This window comes from Crocuta crocuta, unplaced genomic scaffold, assembly GCF_008692635.1.
Source record: "Crocuta crocuta isolate KB4526 unplaced genomic scaffold, BGI_CrCroc_1.0 scaffold118, whole genome shotgun sequence".
Lineage (NCBI taxonomy): Eukaryota > Metazoa > Chordata > Mammalia > Carnivora > Hyaenidae > Crocuta > Crocuta crocuta.
Window position 1 is genome coordinate 7,048,841 of NW_027551558.1, and position 22,944 is coordinate 7,071,784.

General features: G+C 42.8%; 1 protein-coding gene across 1 annotated transcript in view; it reads left to right on the forward strand.

The window, feature by feature from the left end:
- The window catches only part of AFF3 (ALF transcription elongation factor 3), a 434,327-nt gene that overhangs the window by 390,029 nt on the left and 21,354 nt on the right, over window positions 1-22,944 (forward strand). Inside the window, exons 15-18 of the mRNA XM_077749191.1 lie at window positions 6,809-7,915; window positions 12,857-12,981; window positions 16,266-16,467; window positions 19,101-19,219. Coding sequence (XP_077605317.1) covers window positions 6,809-7,915; window positions 12,857-12,981; window positions 16,266-16,467; window positions 19,101-19,219 — 1,553 coding nt within the window. The remainder of the gene's footprint in view (window positions 1-6,808; window positions 7,916-12,856; window positions 12,982-16,265; window positions 16,468-19,100; window positions 19,220-22,944) is intronic.

Consider the following 22,944-nt stretch of genomic DNA (forward strand, 5'->3'; position numbering starts at 1 on the left):
ACGCTGTACACATCACCGCCTGGAAATAACCTCTAGATCGGGTCTCCCTAAAGGCTGGCGGAGACAATAACTAGACAGGGCAGTGCACCGCCTGGGAAGAGTGACCACCCATAAATCAGGGGCAAAGGAGTGTTATGGATTAGATATGGTTAGAATCCTACCTTTTAGCAGTTTGTCAGAGATTAAAACAAGGGCTATAAAATATTCTATATTTATATTATATATATAAAATATATATTAATAAAACCTTCTTAACATTGTTTTCTTTGTGAAAATATAAAAAGAAAAATTAGCATCAACCTACAAATAATAATGAAACTTTTTATAGCCATGATGAGTATCTATGTGGAAGATTTAGGTGCCTCATATAAAAGCATTATAAGGTACCAATAAAAACCATTGCTATTTCTACTTTAAAGGGGAAAGGGGGAAATTAAATAGTAATTCAGTGCATGGAGATTCTTGGGAGAGGGTTGAAAGAAAATTTCTCAAGTCCCTGGAACTGTAAAGAAAGAATAAAATACAGTTTCTCCTTGGGTGTATAAACATTTGGCATTACCATGGATCAAAGGATTTAAGATTTTTTTGCCCTCTGTACCACTTTGGGGCCCAAATTTCTAAATAGGCTCTGAAATAAGACCAAAGCCACTTTTGCAAACCCTGGCAGTGAATGGGAAGCACCATTAAGGGTCTGCACGATCTACATTTCCAGTTTTGTACCTGTGCCTCACATCATCACACCCAAAAGCAACTGTGTTTTTATCTGGAGTTCATAGACTGGCTCCTAAATTCCCTCAGGTCTTTCCCCTTCTAGTCTCCTCGTCTCAGGAGGCTAAGGCTTTTTGCAGAAGCATTGAAAATTTCCCCCCAGTGCTCATTTCTTCATTAGCACCTTTCTGCTCCACACTGAGATCTCTCCATTCGTCCCAAAATAAACCATCTCACTATCTCTCTTGCCTTTTTCCTTCCTTTCCATGATGCTCGCCTCCTCCCCCATCTCTCTCTCCCTTTTCCTGTCTCTATCTACCTCTTCTATACAGGAAGGCCCTTAGCAACATCAACCTATAAACGCCACAGGTTGATATATCCCTGCTATTCCTTCCTCACAATTTCATTCATTCACTCACTCATTTGTGTTCATTTGACAAATATTTACTGAGCATCTGCCACAAACTTGGTGCTTGGTTCTGGAAGACAGCAGTTGTCTGTAAGGAAAGGTCCCTGTCTTCATAGAACTGGCATTCTAATGGGAATAATTCAAAACAAAAAAGTACAGGAGGTAAAATAAGGAGTTGAGAAGCCATACCAATGCAATAATTTGTTGAGAAATTCCAGAATATTTAGTTAGAAGCAATAACTGGGTACCAGGGACATCGCAAGAGCCAACAGGGCAGTGGAGATGGATAAAAAGTGTTAGTGTCCCTGAACAACCCCTCCTTCAGTCCCTTTGTGACTCTGAAAGTTAAATTCATGAATGTTGGATCTTATTTTCATGCTGAAATGTGAATCCTGGAGCTCCTGGATAAGGCTAAACCTCATCTAAGAGAGGTACAGTTATAAAGTGCTTAGAGCAAATTCTTTCTAAATGTCACTGAGATAATTACAAAGACTTGAACTCCTTGGTGATGAAAGGAAGCTCTCGTGGAAGGAGCTTCCAGCAGCTATCCAGGGCCCCTTACCAAGGAGGGGAGCACAAGTCAAATAAACCAGGCCTAAAAGTTGAGGTTGCCTGAAGCCACAGATTGCAACTCCCTGCTTCTCTGTACAGACGGAATGAAGTGGCAAGCAATGTATTAGCCACGCTGCCTGTTACTTCTTTCTGCTGGAAAGGAATGTATCAGTTGGAATAAAAGTAAGATTTAACATTTTCCCTGTGATTAATACAGACACACACCCCTTAGAAATAAAATGAGTCTGCAGAATGAAAATCACAAAAAAGACAGGAGGTAGCATTCTATGGCTGACCCTCCCCAGTGTCTCCGTTTTACTGTGACTCGGCTGGCCCAGGTTACCTTACGGAGAGCAGTGAGACTCGTTTTCCTGAACCCCACAAGACAATCAGACTCTGTATATTCACACATCTCACATTCCACTGCACAGACAATTCATGCGGCTGCTTTGAAGCAAAATGCTCCTGGCCTTCACTTACCTACTGCTACCATCCTGATGTGGGAGTAGAAGGAGGCACTCATGATGGTCCAAAGCACCTGCATACTCCCCTTCAACGTGCCAGAGCCGGAAACCCACTGTGCCCATCTGGGTTTCATCTGAACTGCTCTTCATGGCTGTGGTTGTAGAAAGCCACTGTATTTTACATGAATCATTATAGGTAATATCATATCTGCAGCTAGCATGGAAAAGCCACTGTGAACAGTGTTTCCATACTACAGATAGCCTGATATTTAGCTGTTCTCAGCCTAATTTTCTTCACTTGAGTTTTACCTTCTTTCCCAGCATGGTGCATCCTTTCATGTGTGAGCTTTCCAAGGGGAAGCACCTTCCTCAGCTAGTATATGGAGCTCCCTAGAGCGGTATTCCACGAGTAATAGGTGCTACATGGGAAAAAGAAACCCTAGTCACATGATTTTGAGGAGTGTCAGGGTAAAGTCAGTTTAACCCATCTCTTTAGGGCAACAGCCAGCCCTTAAATATTGTTCACGTAAACCGTTTTCCACTGTGGCATTTCCCAAACTTATCTGACCCTGGAAACTTTTCTTCATGGAATATATGAACTGAATGCACATTTTGGAAAATGCTGTCCTAGATGGTTCCTGAAAACCAGCTGAAATATGATGCGCATCACTCATTGATTAAACAGGCTTCTCCTCAATTAGGCATCTGTAGGGTCCATGGCAGTGGGTGCTATGAAGGATGTAGATGAAGCAGGGCCTAAAGCCCACAGTGGAAAGCTTGTACATGAATCAGAAGGAAGAGTAATCAGCGAGGAGAGTCATGACTGAAAATACAAAGAGGGCAGCAAGCACATAGACATCACCAAGTGAAAACGATAAGGAAGTCGGCCCTCAGGAAGTCAGCCATAGGCACCAGCAAGCCAGTGGTTGAGGGCTCTAAGCCCTGAGTTTCTCCTCCTCCACTGCCACTTAGCTCTTCACCATGAAGCCTCTTTGGCCACAATTGCCTCATCCCCAAAATGGCAGGTGTTCCTGTCCTGCCTAATCTGTGAAGCCGTTCTGAGTAATAAATGATATAATTTGAGTTAAAGGTCATTGTAAGCTGTTCTTATTAGGATCAAAGCACAGCAATTGGCCTCCCTAACCTGTTACAGACACTACAAACAGTACAAAGAAACAGAGTCCAGGCCTCCTGGAAGAAGTGTTTGACTTTGTTGGAGACCCAAGATGCATACATGTGAAATCAATATGAACATCACAAGACTATGCAGTTAAAGAAAAAAAAAAAAGTCTATGTGGTTGTGGATAATAAAGGCCAACAGGTATTGTTTGGAAAGTTAGTGGTGTTCTCGAAAAATTAGATCTAATTCTGTCATTTTAGGATGAAGACTAACATTTCTCAAAGGAATGATGTCCCCCTTTCATGAGGCTATGCCAGTGAGTAATGGGAGATTAGGCAAAGCCACAGATTAGGTCCTTTTTCTTTTTTAGTTGTTTTTATTTGAGTAGATGACACACAATATTATATTAGTTTCAGGTGGACAACATAATGATTCGACAAGTTTAAATGTTATGCTATTGAGAATCTTTAAACTTAGGCAAATATGGGTTTAGTTGAGTCTTGATAGTGCCTGGTAGCTCTGCAGCTTTGGACTTGTTGCTTCACCTCTCTGAGCCTCATCTAAAAATTAGGGGTGACAATATTTATTATCTGTATGGATTAAATTAGATGCTATCTGTAAAGTGGGAGGCACATTGTAGTTGTTCGGCAATGAAAGATGACTGTAAGATAATAGATGCCCTTGAAAACCAGCCGAAGGCGTTTGGATTTCCTTGGAGAGGCAATAGGAGGTCATTGCAGATCCTTAAAGAAAGGGAGTGTGAGTTGGTGATGTGTTGAAAATGGTACTTTAGACTGATGTTTTCAGCTGTGGAATGCAGAAAAAAATGGCCCAAAAGCACATCAGGCAATGGGCCCATACTAAATTTATGAAATCCTCCCCTTCACTGTTAATGCTCGCATCAAGAAGTTCTAGTGTGAATCTCCCCCTGTGCAGCTGCACTTTTGGACACAGGCAGTTGTCTGTGTTCTCTCACATGAGACGTGTGGGCTGTGGAAGGCCCAGGATGGGGGGGTGGGGGTGGGGGGAAGCCAGTGTTAAACATGGCGGCAGGGCCAGTGTGAGCGCATGCTCAGCCATAAATGTTTTCACCTTCTCCCAAAATGTGTCCCCTCTCTGCCAGAGGCCCCTTCAGCATCTATTCATTTTGACCATGTCCCATTACGCTAGGGAAGTGGAGGTACACAAGTCACCAATTTGCCAGTGGTCACATAGTGAGGGAAATATGGGTCAAGGAGACACTGTCAGAAGCCATAAATTGTTCACCACCACATGAGCTTTCAGCCACACTCAGCTAAACCCAGGGAAGGCGAGGTCTTCCCCTTGGCAACAAAGCTGTTCTGTGTCCTGCTGTCCTGCTTTCTCTGTTGCATGCATCTTCCACTGCAGTGTGTACCAGGTGTGCTCTTAGGGTTCCTGTGTTCCCTTTCTCTGGAGAAGCCAAAATAAGGCAAGGTCACAATTTATGTAGAACAACCCGGAAGTGCAAAATGATAACTTTTTGTTCTTTTACATCTTGCTCTAGAGCCCTGGTTCCTTTGGTACATGAAAACCAACAAAGCAAAATGTCAAGTCAAAGGCCAGACCCCTCATTGGGGCCATGAGGGTTTCCCCTCCCACACCTGTGTCCCAGGATGAAGCCTCTCCATCCTCACTGCCCTGGGAGAAGGGCCCCAGATCCTCATGCTGGTCTCTGCTGAAATATCACTTGTCCTTCCCAGTCACTGGGCACCCTGTGCTAGTGTTCCCCGGTGTGCAATTGGTCTCATCTGTTTGGGGGGAATCAGCAGCAGGGTGTGCATGGTCCCTGCCACAGCTCTGGTGCCTGGTACCCACACTCTGTGTCCTTGCATCTTGGCCCCAGGCCCCTCTGGCCCATCAGAGACTTCCCATGTCCTAAGCTATGTCCCAGGCTCCCCCTACCCCAGCCGGGGCAAGATTGCCTGTCCCCACTCCCCTCAGATCCTTGCAGCATGTGCTTATGCCCCAAGTTCTGCTCTTAATCTGGACCTCTCTGTTGAAAGACAAATTTTTAGTCATAAAAGCAAGCTTTAAGAAATTATTATGTTAAAATTTTTTTTAAAAAAATGTTTTTCTCCTGCAAGGAAGACTGATTTGCTCTGGCCTTTAACCAATTAAGTTTGAAATGCAAAATTAAGCAATGTCTTCTTTATTCCAGGCTAGAAATTAATTTCCTGAAACAATGGATGCCACAAATTCAGAGCGTGGGAGGCCACAGGGAAGGAAAAATACATCACCTAAAATAGTGGAAATATTTTCCCCACTTCATGTATAGTCACAAATTGAAAACACTCTGGCTAAAGCTTTACATTTAACCGATATACCTCTTTTCTATTAATAATCATAGATGGTGGATATTGGACTTTTATTAGAAATCAACAGCATTTACTCCCTTTTTATAAGCCATAACCTCTTTATGAGCCATAGATACGTAGAGACTTGAATGAAAACTGTAGACTCTCAGAAAAATGCATCCACGCAGCATTTCACAATTCTGTTTCAGGGCATTCATTGACTTTCTGGAACCAATCCATAGGGCAAAGTTTAAAACCTATAATGGCTATGATTTGCTCTAAGTTAGCAAAGCTGCTTGCAGGAAGTTTTTACCATCACTTCCGTATCTGAAACACTTCCAGCAAAGTGGGATGGAAGCAGGTTGAGGATGTACTAACCAAGTCCAGCTGCCAAAGCATATGGGGCACACAGAGTTCCCTTTGAAGCAGGAGTTCTCTACCACCAAGCAACCTATCTCCTCAAAGTTATAGCTTCTACTGTTAAATAACTATGCCCTACTTGCCTTCACCATGGAAATCATATGTTAATTGCTTAGGATTATAGGCTCCATTTAGCCTCTCTTTTTTTAATTTTTTAAGTGTTTATTTATTTTTGAGAGCAAGAAAGACAGAGCATGAACAGGGGAGGGGCAGAGAGAGAGGGAGAGACAGAATGTGAAGCAGGCTCCAGGCTCTGAGCTGTCAGCACAGAGGTCAACGCGGAGCTCAGACTCATGAACCTCGAAGTCATGACCTGAGTGGAAGTCGGACCCTCGACGGACTGAGCCACCCAGGCGCCCCAGCCCCCTCTTTTAATTTCCTCTAAATTTTTTAGTCTTAACTAAATGAGTGCTTTAACACTCAGGGACTCCCACTATTCCCCAGTTAACTTTCCCGGAACCTCAAGTTTATGTATTTATGTGTAATTATAAGAAATATACATTCTGTAACACTCAAAAGTGCTGGAAATGGGTTCTGATGAAGCACAGGGCTCTCTCCTTATTTTTTCCAAATAGTCTTCATACTACGGCGCTGACATATTAAGTGGGACAGAAAAGGGCCCCCATCCCAGCGTCCTGCATCCTGTGTGCCAGTGCAGCTTTGCCACACACACCCACTGCTTCCATTTTCCTTTTGCTTGCAGCCCATTGTTTTTCTGCTCATACACCTGGGGGGTAAGTGAAGATTAAAAACAGCCAAGACTGTTTTCAGTGAGTCTGATAAAAGATGTTTTTGTTTGTTTCCGGTTTTCTGCTTTTAGGCTGAACCAGCGTCCTCTAACAAGTGGCAGCTGGATAAATGGCTGAACAAAGTTAATCCCCACAAGCCACCTATCCTGATCCAAAATGAAAGCCACGGGCCAGAGAGCAATCAATACTACACCCCAGCCAAAGACGAAGTGCAAGACTGTGGGAAACTTCCTGATGGTTGCCAAACCAGCCTGAGAGAGAAGGACCTCAAGAGCGCCTGCAAAGAGGAGCAGAGGCCAAGGACAGCGAACAAGGCCCCGGGGAGTAAAGGAGTGAAGCAGAAGTCCCCGCCTGCGGCCGTGGCCGTGGCCGTGACCACAGCTGCCCAGCCGCCCGCGGTGCCCAGCACACCGGCCGAGAGCACTCCTGCGCCCGCCCGGAGGTCTGGGGGCAAGAAGCCCACCAGGCGCACGGAGAGGACCTCCGCCGGCGACGGCGCCAACTGCCACCGGCCTGAGGAGCCCGCAGCTGCCGACGCGCTGGGGGCGAGCGTGGTGATCCCCCCGGAGCCCACCAAAACCAGGCCCTGCGGCAACAGCAGAACAAGCCACCGCAAGGAGCTGCGCTCCTCGGTGACCTGCGAGAAGCGCCGCACGCGGGGGCTGAGCAGGATCGTCCCCAAATCCAAGGAGTTCATAGAGACAGAGTCGTCATCTTCCTCCTCCTCCTCGGACTCGGACCTGGAGTCGGAGCAGGAGGAATACCCTCTGTCCAAAACTCAGGCCGTGGCCGCTGCGGCAGCCGCCCCCTCCGGAAGTGAGCAGAGACTAAAGGAGGCTGCCAGCAGCATCAGCAGCAGCGGGGGTCCCCGGGCCCCCGTAGGCTCCATCAACGCCAGGACCACCAGTGACATTGCCAAGGAGCTGGAGGAGCAGTTCTACACGCTGGTCCCTTTTGGCCGGAACGAACTTCTCTCCCCCTTGAAGGATAGTGATGAGGTCAGGTCTCTCTGGGTCAAAATTGACCTGACCCTCCTGTCCAGGGTCCCAGAACACCTGCCCCAGGAGCCGGGAGTCTTGAATGCTCCTGCAGCCAAGGATGCTGAGAGCACACAGCCCAGCCATCCATCTGACACTCCTGCCGAAAAGGCTTTGCCAAAATCCAAGAGGAAACGCAAGGTAGGCCTGGGGCTGAGGGCATGGCGGGGACAGAGGGCTTTCCCTTGACTTGTGGGGAAGTGGTAAAGCCCATGTGGCTGCTGGCCTGTAATGGACAGACAGCAGTTTTATGTGTGTCCTTACTCAACAAACATTCCTTAGTACTTCGTGTAGGCCACATACTTAAGAACCTGACATAGATTAACTCAGTTGCATCCTTAGAACCGCTTGATGAGGGGAACACCATTAATATCCCCATTTTATTATTATAATCAAGCCCTGTCCCACTGCATGTTGAAGTGGGCATACTGAAAATCTGTATCAAGCATGTACAGAGGCAAGTTGGATGCTGCACCAGTAGAAAAGCTAAACACATGGTGAATCCCACCCTTTGCTGGAAGTGACAGAGTGGCATTGATCAATCATGGACGTAGGAAGCCAGTAGCCTCATAGAATTTAAGGCTGTGACTGGGCTGAAGCCTGAAACAGAAGTGCCAGACCCCAGACCATGGGTGGATGGGCCCAGTGAGAGGAGCGTTAGCTTCAGAACCAGCAGCTTCTCCCAGTAGCATTGACCAAGGAGAACTCTGTGGTGGAGAGGAACTGGAAACAGGTCTCTAAAGAGGAGGGACAGTGAGTAATCAGAGAGCCAGGAGGATGTGGCACCAAAGCAGGGAAACAGGATGCCCAAGGAAGGCATGGAGTAAGAAAGGTGGCCCAAGTCACAGGGAGAGCAGACCCAGACATTCAGCAGTGTTTGCAGACTTTTGAGCGCAGGAATGATATAATCATAAATTAGAATCAATTTTGAGGAGTTTTATCCCCTCCTGTTATTGTTACTTTCAAAAGTAACTTGGGCCACAGCGAAAAACAACATGGGTAACAAACCAAAGATTGCAATATTATGGATTGTTCCAAATTTAGGGCAAAATCGTTAACAATAGTTAATGTTCATATGTCCCCACGAGAGATGCTGTTCTAAACACTTTATACATATTAAATCATTCAGTCCTTACAACTTTATGAACCAAATATTTTTGTCATGACCATTTTATAGATTAGGAAACTGAAGTTCAGAGAGCCTAAAGCATCTTGCCCTAGGTTCACATAGGTAATAAGGGGCAGAGCCAGGAATGAATCCAGGATGTCTGGCTCCAGGGTCTTCCAATAAGAAGTTAGTCTGAGGTTTGTGTAGTAGTTTCCCCACAGGGCCCCTGCCCAGAAGGGCTCTATGCTTGGAATTTAATGCTTGCAGTTGCCATCTTGAAATTCATTTTATCTCTGCAATTGTGTTTTTAAGTGAAGCGAGATGGGACAGTAGAGCATGACTGGGGGCCCATGGAGCTTTGACTCACATGTGGTCCCACCCCCTGCCTGTTTGCCCTGGGGCAGGTTGTGCCCAGCCCTTTGGCCCCTTTGCACTCCAAAGTTAGCAAAACTGCATACAGGGAAAGTTTTCATCATCACTCGCATACTGAAACACTTCTGGCAACATGGTGAAGCACATCCAGTCACCATCTCCTTCTAGGACCTATGCCACACCCCCCAGGCCCCCAGGAGACAAGGCGCAGGCGCACTGATAGGGTCTGAGCGACATCTCACCCAACCCTAATCCAGCGCCTGAATGGTCTCAGGGAGGAGACTATAGTCTGCTAGCAGTTGCAGGCTCACCTTGGGTTGCAGGTTGGACTGTGGAAAGGGAAAATTCCTGACTGGACTTCACCCCTAGAGAACTGGCAGGCAGGGGGAAACCTCTGCTGTTGGGCCACGCACATGCATACAGTTGCAAGACTGACCCAGACATTTCAGTCATCCTGCACCCCCTTGTATCCCCATGTCTCAAGGAACAAAAGATGGATGAAATGGTAAAGAAATACCACCATGATAGACCAAGAGAGAGACTTCGACACCCAGGGAAATGTTCTCTACTTTAGTACTTTATATTACTCCTTTCCTGCTTTTTTTCAAATTTATTTTTTGAGGTGTAATTGATATAACATTAGATTAGTTTCAGGTGTACAGTGCAACAGTTCAGGTTTTTTTATATATTGCAAAATGATTATCACAAGAAGTCCAGTCCACTATGCATAGCTATAATTTTTTTTTCATGAGAACGTTCTTATTAACTATAGTCACTGTGCTGTATATTACATCTCCCTGACTTATTCATTTTATAACTGGAAATTTGTACATTTTGACCTCCTTCACCCGTTTTGCCCACCTCTCACCCACCACCCAGGCAACCACCAATCTGTTCTTTCTATATAAACTCAGGCTTTTTTTAGTTTTGGGTTTTGTTTTGTTTTGTTTTGTTTCAGTTTGGGTTCCACATTTAAGTGAGAGCATATGATATTTATCTTTTTCTGTCTGACCTATCTCACTTAGTAAAATGCCCTCAAGTTCTATCCACACTGTTACAAATGGCAGGATTTCATTTTTTATAACTAAGTAATATTTCATTATACATACAGATACACACACACACACACACACACACACACAAACACACACACACCACGTCTTCTTTATCCATTCATCAATTGATAGACATTTAGGTTGTTTTCATGTTTTGGCCGTGTGAACATGGGGTTGAATAATATCTTTCTGAGTTAGTACTTTCCTTTTCTTCAGATAAATACCCAAGGTGGAATTACTGGATCATCAGGTACTTATAGTTTTAATTTTTTGAGGAACTTCCATACTGTTTTCCGCAGTAGGTAAACCAGTTTGCATTCCCACCAACAGTACAGGAGGGTTCCCTTTTCTCCATATCCTTGCCAACACTTGAGTTTTTTATTTTAGCGATTCTGACAAGTATGAAGTGATCTTACTGTGGTTTTGATTTGCATTTGCCCGATGATTGGTGGTATTGAGGATCTTTTCATTTATTTGTTGGCCATCTGTATGGCTTCTTTGGGAAAATGTCTGTTCAGATTCTCTACCCATTGTTTAATTGGGTTGTGTTTTAACTATTGAGTTGTATGAGTTCTTTGTATGTTTTGGATATTAACCCCTTGTCAGATAGATACTTACAAATATCTTCTCGCATTCCATAGGTTGCCTTTTTGTTTTGTTGATGGTTTTCTTTGCTGTGCAGAAGCTTTTCAATTTAATATAGTCCTACTTGTTTATTTTTGCTTGTGCTGTCTTTGTTTTGATGTCAAATTCAAAAAATTATCTCCAAGACCAATGTCAAGGATCTTTTCGTGCTTTTAAAAAAATTTTTTTTAATGTTTTTATTTATTTTTGAGAGAGAGAGAGAGTGTGAGCAGGGGAGGGTCAGAGAGAGAGGGAGACACAGAATCTGAAGCAGGCTCCAGGCTCTGAGCTAGCTGTCAGCACAGAGCCTAACACGGGGCTCAAACCCATGAACCATGAGATGATGACCTGAGTGAAGTCGGACGCTTAACTGACTGAGCCACCCAGGCACCCCTTCTGCTTTTTGACAAAGGGGCCCAGTGTTTTCATTCTGCACTAAATACTGCAAATTATGTAGTCGGCCTGGCCTTCTGGGTAACCATAATCAGGTGACCTTACCTTCTGTGTAGTTCACTTTCTTCTTTTGTGAAGTAGTGGTATCTTTGCAGAGGTGGTATAAGGTTCAGACCATATAATTCAGTAATATGGGTTAGCTCACTACTTCTCTACCCCTCTTCCCTCTTGTTTCCCTCTAAATACCCTGCCCTCCCCCATTACATGTTGGTTTGATGGGTAAATGGATAAACTGATGGAAAGTGAGGAGAGAGAGAGAGACATAGTTGTACAAGAAATGTACAGAGCTAGAAGTTGGTAAACATAGATTGGAAATACATATAGCTGTATAAACATATGTAAATAGAGAGAGACGTGCAGAAAGACATACAAATTCTATAACATTCTATATCTAAATAATTTTATTACTCAGCCTTTTTAAAAATTCTTAACTTCTGAAACTTCATTTACACTAAGCCTGACATCCAGCTCTCCTCATAGAATCTAATGAATCGTCATTAAACATAGACACAGGGAAGTGAAAGAACATTTTCATAGCAATTGTCACTAAGATTGTTAAGACCCCAGTACTGGGACATTATAGACCCAACTACCAAAGAGTCTAGCCCTGCTGGGATCCTGGAGCAGAAGTTTGGATTCAGAGCTTTGGTTTGGGCCTTCCTTGGGTACACTGTTTCAGTAAGAGCATCTGGGATCCTGTGACAGAAGCTGTGTGACAATCACAACTAGAGAGAGGTCAAAGTCTTTCTGTCTTGGAAACCAGTGCTGGTCTCCTGGAAAACACTGCTGAGAGCGCTGAATATACTATTACTGTTTTCCTGCTTTCTCGCCAACAGTGGAACTTTGCTGAGTGCCTTTGCCATTGTACCCTAATACACACATAGTTAAACATGATCATGGAAACAAGAATGAACCAAAATACCATTTTCTAAAAGGGTACATTAAGGATTGTAAGATGTCATGGGATAGTAATTGTTCACTAGAATTAAGACACCAAGAGGTAACAACCTTTGCTTGAAATTCATAAAAGCCATTATGGCTTTAAGCCCAGGATATGGTTGTCATACTTTATTCAGATACTAAGAAAGGCCAGAATGAGAGACCCTGAAAGCACAGTGTGAATTCAGAACAGGTCTTCTCTGGAGAGCTGACTCAGATGTGTTGATGGTAGACCAATTTTCATCATTCACAGTGTTCCCTCCCTAATGTTGATCATGGGGTCACACTCTTCCTCTCAATAAACTGTCAATAAACAAATGTCAAGATTTCATCCTTGTTGGTGGAGGAGCTGACTGGGAATCTAGAACAGGGGCCAAGAACACTGCAACCATACTGCTGCCTGGGATACTCTCCAGGGAAGCCAAGTAAGCTGGTCTCCGGGGAGGCCTCGCTCTGTGGAAGGTTGTGATAGGAGCTCATTATGATCCCTTGAAATCCAAAGCTGATTGGTTTTTGCTTATCCCCATGCAGTGTGACAACGAAGATGACTACAGGGAGGTCAAGAAGGCCCAGGGAGAGAAAGAGAACTCTTCACGACTGACCACCTCTGCCAATAATACTTTATCTGCGAATCACTGCAGCATGAACATCAACAGGTATGCATGTTCCCCTGAAGGTACCGGCGAGGCTGAAGGATCTCTGCATCTGAAAGTCGTGTATCATATGGGAGGAGAGTCCCACTGTTTAATGACTGCTCTGGTCTGGGTCTTTAGACTTGATTCTCTTGATTTAAACTAAGGCAAATAATTATGCCTGAATGTGTGCTCATGTCACAGCCCTGGGTACAGTGTCAGGACTTCTCTGTAACAAAAGACTGGTTACTAGTTAACACTCAGTTCTGTGCTCTCAAAGACACACTTTCCCTCTGAAAACTTAGTAACTGAATTTTCAAACCATGATTTTAATAGCCATTAAACCCATAAGAACATTAAGCTTATACACAGAGGGACAAAGAAATATAAACCTGGGTGTCGTCTCTTGGATATAGACTAAAACTGTGGCATTAGACAGGATCTGTGTCTCTAAGTTAAACGGCACCCAGTCACTCCTCTAAAGGGGTTCCAGATGGACCCACATTGCACCAAATCTCCTCTGTGACAAATGGCTTTCTAGCAAGGCAAGTTCCCCGATATTTATTAGAAGTGAGTAGCTTATCATCAGTCATAGAAGCTCTTTCCATTTAGAAATACCACAGCTCAGAAACCACTTTTCCTCTGCTAAGACACTCCTCACTCTCCCTGACTGTGTACATGGAATTTTTAAGGGGAGATTAATGTTTCAGCACAACACATAAAAATGTAAACTGAAAGGTTAGGAGAAGATGTAGAGCAGTAGTAAAACTCGGAGAGGAAATTGGAGAGCGAGGGCACATGAGCAGTGGCCCACTGCAGTGTCAGAGTCACCTTGGGAAGGAAGCAGAAGACTCTTGAAGGTCTGAGCAAAAGGGAGTGCACGGGCACAAGATGGCCTAGTCTGCAGTGCTCTGTGCCTAGTGGGTGGTATCCCAAAATACTGAGAAAATGCAAATGGGGGGCATGTGGTTCCAAAATGTCTTAAATGTGTGATATAGTTGTATACATGCTTCTTTGTTAATGCACTGAAAATCTTTCTAGCAGATCTAGTAACTGCCATGATTTCTAAGCAGCAATGAATATAAATATTTCAGATGTCTGCAACAACTATAACATGACACGAAAATGTCCGTGATTTCTCCTGATGACACAATCACAGGCATTGCTAATAATACTCCTGCTAAACCACTACTCTAGAAATGTTCAGTTTCAGTGAGAAGTTAATGAAAATGAAGATGTGACTTTTTTCCATCCAAGTTCATGAACCCCAGGAACCCTTACTCTAGAGCTTCGCTTGGCAGAGCCTGGTGACTCTGAGAGCTTTATTTATGCTGTGTAATGACACTTGCATATAAAAGCGCTTTGAGTTCTTTCTAGGAAAGGTGGTCGATGTACCTCTGGAGTAAGGTGATGGATCACCCATCCCAAAGAGGAGATCCAAAGAAAGCTTTTTTGGTCAGCTTGAATACATAAACTTATAATGATGAAGAAGAAATAATCCTATGTCCATGACAATACTTAATGTAATAATTTCTTTTTTTTTTGAGCATTTAAAATCACATAATATGGAAAACAATAGAGATTTGTAAACGTGACTTCCTTCACTCGCATGTCAAGACAGTTATATATAGACGGGTCACATCTATTGTCAGCATCAGTGTCTTTGTCATCACCAACTGAGCCACTCTTGACTTGCCTGAGGGAGTTTTCCAGAACACATCTTCTCACTTCTAGGTTGTTAGATGCATGGTATTTTTTGAACCAGAAAGCTATCACCAGAAACTCTATCCCTACACAGATCTATTTGCATAACACTAAGAACCTTGTTACTCTAACATTAAGAACCTTGGCTTTATTATCTGTTCTAGAGGCCTGTGTTTGTAATTTCTACACTCTGACCACCAACTAAGGAAATTGCTTTTTGAAGTGACTTTAATGGCTTGTTTGCAGTGATAGCCAACACATGCAATTAAGAAGTAATAACTGCAAGAATTGTGACTAAGTCTTTGTTAAATGGATTTACCTTTTTTTAACTAGCTCTGTCAAGTGACTTCTATGAGCATCCCAAATTAGCAACATTTGAGTTTATTTCAGGTTAATGTGTCTTTCCTCAATTTTTTTTCAGGGTAAAGTAATGGAGAGAACCGTATCAATATAACATACATTGCAAAGATTCAAATACAAGGGACTCCCATCTCTGATGGTTAATTTTGGGAGAAGTTATATTCAGACATAGACAATAATTTCTTTTTTTTTATTTTTTTTATTTTTTTTTTTTTTACAAATATTTTATTTTCAAATTAGTTTCCACCAGACATAGACAATAATTTCATTTTTTTTTTTTTTTTTTTTGGTTTTTTGTTTTAATTGAAGTATAGTTGACATGCAAGATTATGTTAGTTTCAGGTACATAACATGGTGATTCAACATTATGAAATGCTCATCATGATAAGTGTGGTCACCATCTGTCACCATACAAAGCTATTAGTGTTATTGACTTTTTATCCCTGTGACTTATTTATTTTATAACTGGAAGTCTGTACCTCTTAGTCCCCTTAACTTGTTTCTCCCATACCCCACTCCTGTCCAACAACCACCAGTTTGTTCTCCGTATCTATGAGTCCGTTTCCGTTTTGTGTTTGTTCATTTGTTTTGTTTTTTTAGATTCTACATATAAGTGAAATTGTACATGTTTGTCTTCCTCTAGCATAAATGATTAGTTCTGAAGATAAAATAAAGAGCTAGGAATCAGAGAATGTAATTTTTAATGACAAGTTTCTCTTCTGTGTTTATTCAAATCAATGCCTGCTTAGCCCAGAAACCTAACAATTGAAAGTCGGCCTCATGTGCTTTGCAGATTATTCTGTGGTTCTGTTATTCTCCATATAATAAGTAGTACAAGTTCAGGTGTTAGCAAAAATCCTTTTAGAAGTGACCCACTTGTATATCATTTGACTGCCTTTCCCATTACTTGCTGCTTAGGCTTGTCAGGAAAACAGTAAGTTGTTTGTTGTGTATTTTGAGTTCCTTGGATGAAAAACTCAGAAAATGAAAATCTTATTATTCTTAGCCATTTAGCACCAGTATTATTATTCATCCTGTTAAGACAAGCAAAGAAAACAATGAGTAAAATTTACTTATTGTCCGTTATAATCCTAATGCCATAAAATTGTTTCCTGGTATAATAATTCCCAATAAACGCCTTCCTACCAGCAGGTTTTAAATGGGAGGTTTGGGTCATATATAAAACATTTACCTTTCCCTGTGCTGACTGTGTGACATTCCATTACTGTGATTTCCTTTTTCAGCTTGGCAATACCAATAAATAAAAATGAAAAAATGCTCCGGTCACCCATCTCGCCCCTGTCTGATGCATCTAAACACAAATACTCCAGCGAGGACTTAACTTCTTCCAGCAGATCAAATGGCAATGGTTTGTTCACTTCTGCCTCCTCCAACAAGAAGCATAAGGCTGAGAGCCAGCTGCAGTCTCATGCCGGAGACCTCACAGTATGTTCATTCTCTTCCTTTCCCAATAAAAATAGAAATGAAATTGAGCACACCCCTATACTCATCTGTCTCTAGCCCAGCACTGTCTAAACACATGCTTGAGGTCCCTCAAGAATCCCTAAATGCTGCTCTGGGAAGGCCTGGTGAACAAGCATTCCCCTTTACCCCTTCCCACAAAAATCTACAGAAGAAGAAACCAGAGGAGGCATTTTAAGCCTCTTCTGCTTAGAAAGCTTCTTTGTAGGATTTCATTTCCCACCCTAAAGAGAAAGGGCCCCATAGTAATAATATCCCATGACAATTGGGAGTTTGGGACCAACCAACCTTATCATTTGGAAAGATTCCTTGCCCCAGGGCAGAGTGAAATCTGGAACTGAAGCCCCAGGCCAAAACTGTGGGATGCCCACCCACCCTTGTTGACTGGTGTAGTGACTGCAGTGTGGGATCCCCACCCCTTTTCTGATCACCTTCTCAAGGGCAATTCCAGCTGCCTGCACTCCCCTAGGGAATAGTGGGGACTTGGGTCCAAGTCTGTCTAACTTTGTATCTTAGTCAAAATATGATTTTGGGCCAGTTGCTTCATCTCTCTGAGCCAGTTTCATCTGCAAAATGGTGGCAGGAGGATTTAAATGAGCCAGTACTATCTGAAGAACCAGACACATATGGATACCTATGCAACTAACACTACATGTTAGTTCCTCTTTACTGCTACTCCATCTAACAACTGGTGGCCCTGAATCATGCATCCTCTGGGACACATTATTTAATTCCAAACTCTTCCCCAAGTTCTCTGAGGTCACCATGCTATGAAAACCAGTGGGGCTTTGTGAGGCAGGGAGAGAGATGAGACACGAGAAGAGGGCTGTTCAAAAAAAAGATAGGGGAGCAGTATTTAATGTTCTATCCCATGAATTAAAGAGGTAAAAACGTTGGTGGTAGATCTGGCAAGAGCCAAAATTTTGTAACATTAAGAAATTAACCCGCTTATGCACCCTTATTTAGGAGCAATTATCTTCAATTCTAGGCTCAAAGAATCTGAGAAGGCCATACTAGAAAAACCTGGAATAAAAAACTACCAATCCAAATTAAAACAAACAAACTTATCTGTACCTCTCTCTAGATCCTAACATAAAAGCAACCATGTCTAGAAAAGTGTAAAATACTTACAGACTTGACATAGTCACCTTTTCACCCAACAGAAGTTTATTGAGCAAGTACTTACTGTGTGCCAGGCACTGTGTCAAGCGACAGAGATCCAATGGTAATCTAACAGATTCATTCGATGCCTGTGCGAAGTTCACAGTCTAGCTGTGGAGATTACACAAATCTGTAATTACCATCACGAGTACCACAAAGGAAATGCAGAGTCCTAGGGCCTCTTACAACAAAGAGGCTTGTTCCACACATAAAATCAGTCCATATTTAAAGAAGCATTTGTACATGCTGAACACATTTTCATTACTTTGATTCATCCGTTCATGTTGTGGGTATCTGTAGTTTGTTCCAGAAGAATCCATTTGAGTTTCATAACCAAAGACAGTTGCTTTATGATCCATGGGTCTAGCACACAATAGGTGTTCTATAAATATTGTAATATGATTTTTAAAACTTTTCCACAAATTAAAAGTGTTCCTTTTAAAAATACATTTTAAATAATTTCTAGTTATTCCCTTTGGCTTTTTATCTTCTTCACAGACGGCTAATGAGAATCAGTCCATTTTGTGACATGAACAACTTCTCTTTTGCAAGGGTATAGCTCAGCAGTTCTGAAAGCTTGGTTTCTGGATTAGCATCAACTGGAACTTGTGAGAAATGAGCTGTTCTCAGGCCCTACTCCAGACCTACTAAATTTGAGTCGGGGTCAGCTGTCTGTGTGTTGATAGAACCCCCCGATAATTCTGATGCAGAGTCATCTTAGAGAACCACTGGTCTAGCCAACTGGGGAAAGCAGGGGCTTGAGTCCTAAGTCCTGGACCTCAACCCATAATAGCTATTTGAGCTTGAGTAAGTTACTTGCCTTCAGCCAGCATCTCACAGTTTCTGCATCTGTGAGAGTGGGTCACTAAGAACTTCCCTTTTGTAGGCTTCATGCCCCAGCACAGAACCCAATATGGGGCTTGAACTCACAACCCTAAGATCAAGACCTGAAATGAAATCAAGAGTCAGACATTCAACCAACTGAACAACTAAGGTGCCCCAAGAACTTCCCTTTGAAGTTCTGTAACAAGAATGACATTTGAAGGACACCTGGGTGGCTCAGTCAGTTAAGTGTCCGACTTCAGCTCGTCATGATCTCACAGTTCGTGAGTTCAAGCCCTGTGTCAGGCTCTGCACTGATAGCTCAGAGCCTAGGACCTGCTTCAGATTCTGTATCTCTCTTTCTCTGCCCCTCCCTTTCTTCTCTCCCACTCTCTTTCTCTCTCTCAAAAATAAATGTTAAAAAAAAATTTTTTTTAAATGACATTTGACAACACACATAAAAGCCCTCAGCACGAGAACTTGTATGCATGTATTTCTTTTTCTGTATTTAAATAAAGGGATCATCAATTTTAACAGAGAACACACAACAATAGGTTGCTCTTTCAGCCAGGTGGCCGGTTTCTGAAAAGACTGGTATGTTGTTTTTTGTTTAGAAAGGCGCTCACAATTCCGAAAATGTTCTCCACAAGACACGGCCACAAACAGAGCCATGGTCTCCAGGTTCCAACGGCCACAGGGACTGCAAGAGGCAGAAACTTATCTTCGATGATATGTGAGTATGGACTCTCTGTTGATGTGATGATGGGCAAGGTTAACACAGAAACTCCACAGATAGAAGGGTAATATGCATGACTTGGTCAGGGAAACGTTGCCCTCTCAAAGAGAATTGGGGCTTACCTTTGAATGCACCCCTGAGTCCTGGAGGGATTTTTGAATAGCTAGAACAGCCAGAGCTCCTGGGGTTGTATCCAAGATGTCAGGAAGCTAAGGCAAATGGCAGCCACGGGTCTTATTACATCTCTAGGCACCTGCATTTTGGGTTGTCGGCAATTGTATGCTACCAGAAAGAGAAGCATTTTTGTTTTTGTAAATTATAACAGGCAAAGAATAATAGTGGTTCACTCCTGGTTTGTTTCCTCTAAAATGCTACATTCTTTATAATAGCATAAACAGTTCACACAGGAAAAAAATATCCTGTCGTCCTTTCCCCAGCCCTAGCGCTGAAACCCAAGTATCACTTTCACTCCCAGCATCAGTTTAAAAGGAGAAGAAACAAGAGAAGATGAATAAAAGTAACATCCTGGAATGCTCTTGAGATGCTGAAAATGACAAAGGAGAAGTGATAAAGTGATACTGAAAACTAGTTAAACTCTTAGGGGGAAAAAATACATGTCAAGGACAATCCTGGAAGACGGAAGACGTAGTTTGAAGAGTTTCTTGAATCCGGTTTTCAATGTTAACTGTTCAAGGAGCATTCAGTGCTGATCTATGTGAGGCGCTCCATCTAATCCTGGGGGGACAGCATGCAGCACTGAGACATCCTATCCTCTAATGGCTTACAGTCTGGCTGAGGGGACAGACTATAAACCCCTCACCCCACCTAAAATTGGAAAAGTTAGGGGTGCCAAATGTCTCGGAGGTCCAGCTTCCCTATCAGGAAAAACAATAGTCATGATACCTCTCCCCGGAGGTTCTCGCAAGACCTGGTTAGAGGAGATCTCCTAAGGGTGACCATCCTTGCAGAAATGATGACTATTCCATCCTCATCTTCCACCCGTCCTCTCCTCCAGCCCTGGCTTCACCCAGAGCACAGACAAGCTCTACTTATTCAACTCTATAGACTTCTCTGAGAAATGAGAATGTGCAGTTGCAGTCCTCAAATTATTCTTCGACTTCAGTGAGCTCATTAAGAGCACAGAATTGGGGAGTTAAAAGCCACATCCACATTTTTGGTTTGTTCCACTTACTGAACACATTCCAAGACAATTGGATTTATGAAAGTTTAAGGGTGGCCCAGGAGGACAGGTGTTTTTCTCTCCTTCCCATGGCTGCTGCAGCAGCACGCAGCCCCAGGCACTCTCTCCTGGCCCTCACCACCTCCCCCTCCCCATCTTTTCCACTGCCCTAAGCTTTGAGTGAAGGAGGTGACAATTAGTCTCCAAGGTGGGGTATGTAGTAGGAGAACAGTCCCTTGGCCAACTACATATATAATTAGGGTTTGGTAGTCTAAATTGTTCACGTGGGCTCTAACCATCTGTAAAAATGGGAGATTAGAATTATGTTTGATGACAATGTGGCAGTTTGCATTCAGAAGTCATAATCTAACACGACCAAACACAACATGCATTAGATGCTAAGGTGCTTAAAACATCCAACATTTGTAACAGGTGATGTTAAGGGGCGTGGTATTTACACCCACACACCATGGTATTACATGTATTAATACAATCATAATAAACATATATAAGAAAATTTAAATATAAGGAATTATCTGATATACGGACCAAAAAGCTAAGTCAAAAATAGCAACAACTAAATGGCCGTACTTCGATCTGCAGTTTCTTGGACTGTTTACAAGAGGAAATGTTTCTCAATCTGCCAGCACTGTTGCTAATATAATTTTTTCACTATCTGTGTCAACGAAGAAGCTGTTATCATTCGTTCCTCCCATTAGCAATATGTATAATTTTTCTGGCTGACAGCTACAATAAAACTGTTTCTCTTTTTATGGATATAGATATAATAGAATAAAAAAGCACTCATACATAGCCGTCATATGGAGAGATAGATGTCATGTTCCAATTGCCATGTGTCCCAGTTGATTTGAAATCCATAACAGTAAAATAAACATGCAACTCAAACAGCCACTCAACCACTGAACTAAGAAAGTCTCTGGAAGATCCTTGAAGCTTGAAAAACAAAACTAGACAATGCCTTTTCCTTGAAAAAATACAGATCACTGTCCCTTAAGAGATCGCTGGGCTAGGAAGTCACCTAAACTTGTATAAAATGTCTCCCAAGTCTAGTTGGTATGTCCTGAGCACTTACTAAGTGCCAGGTACATTGGCAGGAGCTCGGATATGCTATTCTTTAATCCTCAGTTATTAATTCAGTGGGGAAGGGAGGCACATGGGTGGCTTCTCCAGGAAGGTGCCTTGGGACCACAAAACTTTAGCCTCCTCCTGCTCTGCTCTGTTCTTCACCGGCTTCCTCACCAGCAGGCTTGCTAACAGCCAAGCACCTGGCTCCTGTCACTTTCCTTGACTGCTTCCCACTAAAGGTGTCAACAAGCAGTGAAACAACCAGAGAGGCCACCAGTAGGAAAAAAAGAAAGACCTAGAGAAATAGCCCGGGAGTAATTTAGAGTTGATGGAAATCCAGTTACAGTGATCCAAAAGGGAACAGATGCTATACTGTCATTTACTTTTTAAAGCCGCATTGTGTAGCTTTTAGAAAAAAAAGTAAACTCATCCTTTTGTATTATAAATACTCGTTAATGGTTGAATAAACATGCAATGCAGACAACAGCTGAATTCAGTGGGTGCTTAATAACAAGTGTTGAATGAACACAGCTGAATTAGAATAATAGTGCTAGGAGAGTAATGGCTGCAATTTTTTTCACCATGAATATAAGGAATCTACATGCAGGTAAAGTGAAATTCATGGCTTCCTAAGCCCCTTTTCCTGTGTTACTTACCAATTAACTAGGCACCAGTTTGTGTCTTCAGGATGCAGATGGAACTGAACAAAATAACACTTATTTTTAAAATGTGATCCGGGTCAGCTGGTTCTGCGTAATTTGCAGGCTCAGACTGGTGGCATTATGACCGCACCTCCTCGTTGACATTCAGCCCCGCTACTTGACAGCCCCGGTTTTAAGGTGACACCGGTGTGATTGCCAAACTTTTGCTTAAAAAAAATCTGTAAGAATTTATGTCAATGAGTGACAGCACTTGATTCAACTCAAAGCCCATAAACTGATCTTAATAGTGTGAAGCCATGAGCTGTAAATTACTTTGTGTCATAATTAGTGACAGGGGAGTTCTTGGCCCTGGAATATCAAGAGAGAACAACTGTGTTGTGAAGGCCTCAGTACAGAAGTCCTGAGCAGAGCTAAGTGGTGAAATGCTTGGCTGGGAAACCAAGTCTCCTTTCCCACCAGCCATATTGCCGGGTTGGGAAGCCAGCGAATCCCAAGTGCCAGAACTGCCTGCTGCTCCCAGAAGGATGTACTGTCTCCTGCCCATATTTCACAAGGAAGAGTCAGTCACGATCATCACATTCAGCAAAACCACCAAACATTCCATCTGTCCCCATGGCACCAGTAACAGGAGACCAGCTACTTAACTCTCCCAACATTGAGAAGAGACTCCCTCAGCCACACGTGCTGAAGGCCATGGCATGTGAAATGTGGCTGGCAGGGAAGAGAAAAGGATTTGGCATTTGTGATGTAATTATGCTCAGCAATCTCATAGCTAAAAGCATTTAATTTCATAG